This window comes from Pyrus communis, chromosome 12, assembly GCF_041283825.1.
Source record: "Pyrus communis isolate YQ-2024b chromosome 12, ASM4128382v1, whole genome shotgun sequence".
NCBI classification, from domain to species: domain Eukaryota; kingdom Viridiplantae; phylum Streptophyta; class Magnoliopsida; order Rosales; family Rosaceae; genus Pyrus; species Pyrus communis.
In genome coordinates this window covers 10,811,636-10,821,869 of record NC_142576.1, presented here as the reverse complement: position 1 = coordinate 10,821,869, position 10,234 = coordinate 10,811,636, and the positions used below count along the sequence as shown (strand labels likewise).

General features: G+C 34.6%; 1 protein-coding gene across 1 annotated transcript; it reads right to left on the bottom strand.

Annotated features, from left to right (window-relative positions):
• Nucleotides 1-5,454: 5,454 nt before the first annotated feature.
• On the bottom strand, nt 5,455-8,553 carry LOC137745212 (adenosine kinase 2). The gene is made up of 12 exons (XM_068485128.2): nt 8,273-8,553; nt 7,978-8,031; nt 7,572-7,618; nt 7,431-7,462; nt 7,244-7,345; nt 6,950-7,017; nt 6,727-6,803; nt 6,536-6,633; nt 6,371-6,441; nt 6,218-6,284; nt 5,933-6,116; nt 5,455-5,800 (listed from the first exon to the last, which is right to left on the bottom strand). Exons 1-12 carry the CDS (start codon nt 8,353-8,355, stop codon nt 5,658-5,660), a joined length of 1,026 nt encoding a protein of 341 aa, XP_068341229.2. The 5' UTR covers nt 8,356-8,553; the 3' UTR covers nt 5,455-5,657.
• Nucleotides 8,554-10,234: the final 1,681 nt, after the last annotated feature.

The following is a 10,234-nucleotide window of genomic DNA, read 5'->3' as shown; positions in this document are numbered from 1 at the left end:
TTTATTTTAATCCTTGGAATTAAAATCTATTGATGTAAAAATTAAAATTGACTGTAAAAGATTTTTTGTTGTAACAATATTTCCTAACTTTTTGGACGACGATTATTGGGTTTAGTTGGTAAACTTTTGATGGAGTTGTATTGCCATTTGGGAATTGGGAGACAGAAACATAGAATTTTGTGCTTTTCTTTCTAGTTACAGATTTAAATCTTTGGACTTAATGGAGAGAATTTCCATTAAGTTTCTGAAACATGGCAGCCATGGTTCCCAGGTCAGCTAGAAAATCGACTACAATTTTGGGAAGAAGATTGAAAGGCCGAGCTTTTGGATTCATCGGGCAGGGCGTGAGTGAGGAAGAGAGAAAAATAAATAAATAAATAAATATTTGAAGTTTTCAGTTATGTTAATTTTGTTCAAGTAGCTGATGCTAAAAAAACTGTAATGAAAACTCAAAAAACAACTCCGACGTCGTCTAAGTTCAAACTCATGGTAGCCTTCACAATACCATGCCGAGATTGCAGACAATTTCACAACTGTAGTCCCTCTTAAGGGTTTTATTTCAACCTCTGTTAACAAAAAAATTTATCGAAAATTGATACAAACTTATTCTGCAAAAAATGGTCGAAAATTAGACCTGACATTTTCTTACACAACCCGTTAACACGACACGAAAATAACGGGTTTCCGGCCAACACGATAACTAATCGGGTCATTATCAGGTCACACGATAATAACCCATTAATAACGGATTCTTAACAGGTTTACACGAGAGTGACACGTGGATAACCTGTTTCGACACAATAAGAAAAAAGTTATTATGATGATTTTAATTTTTCAAACTACTACAAAAAAAACTTACTATAAACTACAATAGATATAATGAATATGTATATATTGTTTATTAATTATTATTCTATATAAATTTTAAAAATTACAATTTATTTATTTATTTTTATAGTATATTATAGGCAAAGATTGAGATTAAAAATTATAAAACACATTAAAAATAAAAATATCAAGTAATTTAAAAAAAAACCAAACACATTAAAAAAAATTATAATAATTAATTTAAGTGTGCAAAAAATATAAAAAAAATATGAAAACGCTCGTAGTTGCATCCTCTACGCTTTGAGGATGGTTATATGATCGTTTGAATTTTTAAAACCATACAAACTCTCATGAATAGTATTTTTAAGGGAATTCAAAATAAACAAATTTCATAATCATTAATGTATAAGTCTGAAAATGTGAAAGCATAATAAACGTTTACAATTGCATCCTCAACGCTTAGACAATGGTTACATGGTCGTTTAGATTTTTAAAACCCTTCAAATCTCATGAATAGTGTTTCTTATTTGAGTACAAAATTAATAAAATTAATAATAATTATTGTAGAAGTGTGAAAAATGTAATCACTTGTAATGAAAAGCTTTACAACTTTCATGAATGGGTCAACTTCGAAATTTAGTATGTATATACTAATTTAGTATTATGTTTTACATTTTTGGGGTCAAATTATGTTTTTCATTTTCATTTTTATTGATTTAAAATATATTGTTCTTAACGGGTAATAGGTCGGGCCATATTACCTGATAATATTAACGTGTTGAATTTGGATCGGGTCATATTACCCGTTTACTTTAACGGGTATTACATGAGCTATTGGGTATGACACAAAAATGACACGAACACGAGAAACATGACACGAATGACAAGTCTATCGAAAACGGGTTGAATTGATTCTGTAAAAAATGGTCAAAAACAAGTTGAACTGATTCTGCAAAAATGGTCGAAGACGGGGTTGAACTAATTCTGCAAATCTAATCGAGGACGAATTGAACTCATTCTACAAAAAAAACAGTCAAAGACAGGTTGAATTAATTCAACAAAAATGATTGAGGACGGGGTGAAATGGATTTTGCAAAAATGGTCAAAGACGGGTTGAACTGATTCTGCAAAAAAGGTCGATGACGAATTGAACTGATTCTGCAAAAATGGTCGAAGACAGATTGAATTGATTTTTCATAAATGATTGAAGACGGGTTGAATTGATTCTGTATAAATGATCGAGGACGGATATAACTGATTATACACAAATGATCAAGGACAAGTTGAATGGATTCTGAAAAAATGGTTGAAGACGGGTTGAACTATGCAAAAATGGTCAAAGACAGGTTGAACTATGCTAAAATACTTGAAGACGAGTCAAACTGATTCTGCAAAAATTGTCAAAGACGGGTTGAACTGATTCTGCAAAAATGGTCAAAGAAAGATTGAACTGATTCTGCAAAAATGATCGAGGACGGGCTGAGCTGATTCTGCAAAAATGATCGAGGACGGGTTGAACTAATTCTAGTAATAAACAACACAAATTGATTCTACATATAATTTCAAAACTAATTCTACAGAAATAATCAAGGATAAGTTGAGCTTATGACACATATTAATTTTGTTGGAGTTGTAAGAGTTGGATTCTATTAATAGTCCTAAAGCCATAGGGGTATGTGTGACATCCCACATCGCCCAGGGAGTGATCCTTAATTTTCATTTTATTTGTTATACTATATTTTGTTGTAGACATTTAGCTACACTAATTTTTTTATATAATATATCCGATACAAATTTTATTCTTCATTTATGTACATGAATTCATTTAATGTATTTCGATTTATATGTCGATACAGACATTTTGGTACAATACGTTAAAAATACATTTCGATACATACATTTTAGTGTAGGAAATTCTACACTAAGGAGGTGGAAAAGTGGGTTAAGCCTCACAATGGCTAGCAATAATGTGTTTAGTATTATACATTTTGGTACATACATTTTGGAGGAATTAGGATTCCCTACATTTTTTTTCAACAAGTTTAGACTAAACATTTGTTCCTCTAGAATTCCCTAAATTTCACCTTGAATTTTTTTTCTCCAACATTAATTAGAAAATTAATTTTTCCTTTTCTAGGAATGAAATTGTATATCCTAAATGAAAATTTGTTCGATTAAATCGTAATCTAGCGTTTTTCGATTTAAAGAATTGAGGGCCTAATGTTCCTAAAGTTTTAATTGCATAACGAAACCAAACCAAACAAAATTATTTGGTGGTTGTACTAATGCTATTGCGATTAGGCATCAAGCACGATTATGCTGCACACCAAAAAAATTGGTGTAATTTTATCAAGTCTCAATTAAAGACAAATGACAAATAGTTGAGATGATTAATTTTGTACTCAGTGAATATGACCCACTTCGAGATTCTACTTATTCTTGCTATAAATTTAAAATCATCTAATTTCATTATTAGTGGTTGAGTTTTATGTCCTACATTTTTTTAGACTTAGCAAGAAGTTATTGGTTGAGTTATCTCCCAATAGCTTGTTCTTTTATTTTATTTTATTTTGTTTCGGCACTTATATTATGTTGATTGCAATTTTGTCTATTTCATTTCTTGTCATTGTTATAAATTCATTAACCCAATGAGAAGCTCTTACTTTCTCTGAGTTGTATCACACAATCATAGAAGTAGTGTACGCTTATTTTGTCATAAACCAGAAGTTCATTGATCAAATGATGACCTGACTATCATGGTCATTCATGATCCTCAACGATGTGTCGAATTATTACAAGTTTGTACAAACATATTTTGAGTTCTCAGCACAGTGCATTGTGCACATCCTTGCAAGGATTGCTCACGCAAAAAATTGGTTCTTATACCATCTAAATTGACCTTGAATCCCTTTATTTATTCTCAACAATTTATAAGTGTATTTGTGAGCTTATTCAACATCATATTGTGGACTGTAATCAATGACCTATTTATGTCAACAAGACAGTCATTCTATTATTTGCTTGCTATTATAAGCACAATTCCCAAATTTTGTAGGCTATTTCATGCTACTTTGAAGAGTTTTGAGCACACAAATTTTCATGGTTTACCAGAAGTTTAAGCATTTTATTCATTGTTAATTTCTGCTTGGGTGATACATCTTGATCACCCCTTGGTGTGAACGTATCGGTGAATAAAAATAAAACAATTCAAATCGTTTTGAGTGGGAAACAACTCTACCCACATGGGAATGCCTTCTCTTTTTGGAATTTCTCTTTTTGGGAATATTGCACAACAGTCTCTCTTTTTGGTTTTTTTCTTTGGTTTTCTCTTCCAACTGTAAAGATAGCCTTTTGGTTTTTATCAACGGCCACAATACTCCAAGAAAATGAACAATATTTTTTATTTATTTATATTTGTCTCTACATTTAGAGATTATACCAGAAGGACCTTCTATTGTAGACAATATTCTTTTAGAGTATTCCTTTAGGGACCCGAATATTCCCATAAAATCTCTAAATGAGTCCTCAAAGTTGATGGTGACAGTCCTTAAATAGGGACTCCAATTGAATATGCCCTTTTAAATGCAATGACATGCGAATGTGATCATACCTTTAATTTCATATCAAGCTCGTTCTTGAATTTTATCTTGAATTGCCACTGCCAATGCAATAACAAATTGGTGTGTGGTTTTATAAGTCAAGTATGCCAATTTACCATTAGTCCAAACCTATTACCAAAGCTGTAGACCAATTTATCTGGTTCGCAAACTTTCTCAAGTCATTTTTTCCGTTGAATTTTCCAATGTCTTATGTCACTGATATAATCAATGATTTCACAGCACACAACCAAAGTGGAACTCAAACCTCTGATCCCACTTGTTATGCAAAAGTGATAATGTGATGGATATATTTAATGTTGATGCACAAAATTGAGTCGACTTTGGCAAACTGTAAATCAAACAAATACACAAGAATGTATAGTGATTCACCTTGAGTTTGGGCTACATCCACGTTGGTGTAGTTTCATATTCCACTATTTAATGTAGGTTAAATTGTACGTGGAGACTTCTTGTCTTTGAGAGAGTGAAGTGGCTAAAGGTTGGAATGAGAGGCTCTCCTAGAAAGAGTGTGGGAGCCTTTTTATAGGACAACCGTTTCCCTGCCCTTTTATATGATTTACAAAGAAGAAAACAAAAAAGTGCTCAAGTTCTCACAAACACGAGTCCCAAATACACTCAAATTCGCGCACACAAATGAGCCAACAAGATATTGAAAGAAAAATGTTTGGGAAACCATCTTTTTAAACCACATTTTATAAATCACATGACATGACAATAAAGACTTCATGGTTTAAAGAATTTAGAAAAGAAGACCGACCGTCCGCAATCATATCATGCGGGTTACATTTCTTCACCTTCAAAGATTTTGCAAACCATAGAGGTCGACGAGAACCACCCCACCCCCCGGCCGCCGCCACACAGCACCGTTCAAACAATCAAAGTTCCCTTAGAAAGTATGTCTTTGGTTGGACGACTTCCAATTCGAACTATTTGAACCATCTGGTTGAACTATCTATGACCAACATCAGATGTTCAAACCTGCTACTGGACAGACATCAAGCAGAACTGCAAAACTACATTTAATTTTCTACTAACACTATTTGACATGTATAAACTTTTAAGTTTTAACCCCCCTTGTTCAAAGGGGGTGCGGGATCAAAATCCGATTCCAAATAAGCAAATACAACGATTGAACCTTGGCAATCAATAGACTTCCTCAGCAATCAAAATTTAAATAATACTTAGTAGAGAACAAGGGGAATGAATGACTTAATTGAAATCAGGCTTCTCTGGGTAGGTGCAGCCAGACCTCTGGATAACAACATTTGCAGCATAGTTGCCAGCTTTCACGCAGTCTTCGATGGCTTTCTCTTGAACCAACTGAGATAGAAAACCTCCCACAAATGCATCCCCTAGATCAAAAATAATACAATAGATTAGTAAGTAACTCGCAATGGACCGTTTCCATTTGTTGGTGTGTTACTAGATGTTTTCAAATGTATTAATTTTATCATACCCGCTACAAATTGTCACAGAAGACATACCTGCTCCATTGGTATCGACCAATTTCTCTTTGGGCAACTTGTCCACTGGGAACTTTTTCACTTTGCCATCCTCAGCAACAACTACAGGATCTGCGCCCTGAGTAATAACAGTAATCCTCTTGTGTGCCCCTGACGCTTTGGGCCATTGGGAGATCTTTAGAGCTATTTGCTCGACATCATCAGTCTGTGAATTCAATCAGTCAAAATAAATAACAATATATGAATGTAAACCATTTCCAAAACATAAAATAACAGTAATCCTCATGTGGTAATAGGCTTTGTTACCTCCCAACCATGAACTTTTGAGAAGGTTCTTGCTTCCGTCTCATTTCCAAAAATGTAGTCCACATACCTACATTTCAATAAGGAAAGGCATGCCCTACATAAGTATGTACTTATTACTTGATTATTATGCCCAAAACAAAATGAAAAACTTACGGCAAAGCTTTCTCCTGAGCATCCTTGAAAAACTCACAGATAAATGGAGCAGAAAGGTTCATTGAGAAAACCTGCAGTTAAGGGGAATTCTCAAGACTCTGTCTAGCAAACGCTGTTGAAAGCAGCAAATAAGACGACAATTCGAAGAAATAACATTTCAAATACCTTGTTATTTGCAGCAGCATGTTCAGCAACAAGTTGGATGGAGTCCGGGGATACAGTTAGAAAAAAACCAGCAATGTAGATGTACTTGGCCTTCTCAACTGTCCAAACAAGAATCAGTGAATCAAGTCATAAGAACGAAGTAATTTACTACATAAATGAAGTACAAGCCTAAACACAGCTTGAAAGAGTACCCAGTGCCCAATTTTCGGGTTTCTTTAAATGCTCAAATTTGTAGCAGTTAGCAGCTGACAAATTGGCAATAAGGGACCTACATATACACACCGTAGAATTGTTGTCACTCCAATAGGTTGAGAATTATGAGTGTGTATTTCAAATTATATCAACAGTTAATGGATGACTAGCAAATTGGAAGGCAAAATTTGAAATTTCAAAAAATGCTTGATATAAGCTGACCTTTCACCACCAACAACACAGACAGCACAAGTTCCCGTTGGGGCAGTCTCATCCTCATAATAGTGAACCTGATTAAGAAAAGCAACTGGTGTAGCGATATTGGGCAGTAAAGGTGGAAATGCAATTTAGAAGGAAAAACACTACTTTACTTTTTCAATCCACAACTTAAAAGAACATATAAAATATAAAATCCGTCATTTTTGTTATGGCTGACAAAAATTCCTATCTTTGTGTGCCTACATAATAATATATTATATAACGAATAAAGCAAGAGCGATACAAGAAGAAACTTACATTAACACCAGCAAGTTTTGAGTTCTTCTTCATCTCTTCACCATACTTGTCCTTTCCAATGGAACCCATATAACTTGTTGCACCAGGTACTTGAAGCATCCACTGCAGAAGGTAGAGAGATATACGCTCAATGGTGATACCAATTGATTAAGGATGAAAAAGATCAAATGAGAAATTCATCAAGCACCTGAGCAACTCGAATGGAATTCTGAGTAGCACCTGCATAATTCAAAAGTTAAACTCAACTTATTGTCATAGTAATCACAAATTTAGCACATCTACAACAATATTTATTTGAAAACCAGACAATATACAATCAGCGTTCTACCTCCGGCAATGTACTCCACGTTGTACTCGGAAGACATTTCGTCGTACCTGAGACAAACATTAATGTTGGTCAAGATTTCATCCACTAAAAACTATGTTTAGCCACAAACAATTGTTTCGCGGTCAGACAGAAGCGTGGAGGACTTATCTTCATTAATGGAACTACATCTATTTGACAACACCGTGTATGAACATAATCCTTTTATGGTTGTTACTCAGATAAATTAGGCATTAAACTTTAACACATTTTAAAGTGTCGGTGCAGTTTAACCAAAAGCACAATCCAATATCCCTCACTTTGAACTGGAGATTAAGTAAAAAAAAAAACAATTACCCACAAGACCTCTACAGACTCGTATTTATGCAAGAAAAGTAGAAATTCGAAAGGTGAAAACTAAATCACTTACATGGGCAGGTGCTTGTCCTCTGCAAGAATCGCATTGTTGGGCTTGAGGTCATATCTGTGACACAAAAAGAAAACAAAATCAATCCCACCACACCAAATTATGTGTTCTTGTAGCTCACAGTACAGTGAACCAAAGCGTAGAGTATAAGCTAATCTACACACTTGAGCTAGAAAGCCCAAATATTGCTTAGGCAATAGATCAAACATCTGGCGGTCAACATAAAGCTTCATGCATCAGAGTTTTGCGCAAAAGAAAGAAAAAAAGAGCACAAGGGGTTTGAGAGAATGCAACGTACTTCTGCAAGAACTCCTCGTCGACGACGGCGGAGATGTCTAGCAGTGGGTTGCCCATCCCCAACAGAATTCCCTCGGACGCCATTGAGAGAGAGAGAGAGCTGGAGCTTAAGAAACAGTAGCAATTACAAAGATGGAGAAATCAGATCAGATCTATGGAGGTTGGTATCGGGATGGAACCAAATGTGTATGTTTATAGCTACGAGTGGCTGTGGCTTCGGTGCTGCGGTGAAGTAGGTAAGTGGGTTCTCTCGCAATTTTACCAAACCCAGTGGGCTCATTTGGGAAAGCGAAAAAGGTTAATCCCGCTCTTTGTAGTCAATGGTGTTTTAATCTTATGAAATATCTCTGTCACTTAGTACTACGATCTAGTACTATTCTTCTTTGTTTGTAAAGAAGAGACATTAAGTTTGATTCTCGTTAAAGGTGAATTTGAACCATATTATTGTTAGCACATTGTAAGGCTAAGCCCACCTCCTTAGTATATATAATATTGTTTATTAAAAAAAACAAAAAACTTATGAAACATCCCCAATTATGTTTTTATTCTTTTTTTTTTCAAGTTTAGGTGCTACCAAATAATACTTAGTATAGTAGTATTTCTCTTTTTAATGTTCAATATAACTCAAATTTGAGTCACCGCTCTCTATGACCAAGAAAAGTATGAGACATAATTAGAAGAGAATGCTTTTTGGAATTGTACTATCACTATTCATCTCTCAAGGATGAACTTATAAGAAGGTACAATCATATCAATAAGGAAAGAACTAATTTACATGAAATCATGCTAAACTAAGAATTCTGAGATTATAGGAATATACAAAAGTAAACACTCCCCCCTCAAGTTGGTGAATATATGTTGCACATGTCCAACTTGTGTAATAAAACTTGAAAACTTATGACGTCAAACAGTCTTTGTGAAAATATCTGCTAATTGATCTTCCGTTCTTATTGCCAGTACCTCAATTAGTTTTCCTTCCAATTTTTCTTTAATGAAGAATTGATCAACTTCAACATGCGTTGTTCGATCATGTTGTACAAGACTATGTGCAATGCCACATGCAATTTTACTATCACAAAATAGTTTCATGAGATGATCATGCTTTATACCCAAATCGCTTAACAAAAGTTTAAACCACAAAATTTCACTAATCCCCAAAGTCAATACCTCTGTATTCAACTTCTGCACTGAAACGGGCAACCACATTTTGTTTCTTACTCCTTCATGTAACCAAACCTCCAATGAATGTAAAGTAACCTGATATTAAGTGCATATCATCCACCGAACCTGCCCAATCTGCATCAGTATAACCTTCAACTCTAAGATGGTTATTCCTTTTAAACAAAATTCCTTTACCCGGACTTCCCTTCAGATCTCGCAAAATCCTCATTACTGCATTCATATGTTGTTCTCCAAGATCATGCGTGTATTGACTTACCATACTCAAGGCATAAGCAAGGTCTAGTCTTGTGTGTGCTCAGTACATTAAACGACCTACTAATTTTTGGTATCTCCCTTTGTCAACTGGTACTTGATTAGGATCAACACTAAACTTCAACCCTTCATCCAATGGTGTAGCTATTGGTTGACAAGCTGACATGTTAGTTTCATGCAGTAAATCAATAATATACTTCATTTGAGACAAGAAAATCCTAGAACTACTTCTTGATACCTCAATCCCTAGAAAATATTTCAAGGATCCAAGGCCCTTCATCTCAAATTTTGTAGACAAGTATCTTTGCAAGGTTGCACTCTCTTTCGGATCTTTTCATTTTACCACCATATCATCTACTACACAATAAGCGCAGTTAGCTTCCCATTTTGTCTTTTAGAAGCAGAGTATGATTGGAGTTACTTTGCCCATAACCAAAGGCTCTCATAGACTTTGTGAATCTTCCATACGATGCTCGAGGGGACTGCTTCAAACCATACAAGGATTTCTTCAACCTGCACACCTTTCTTT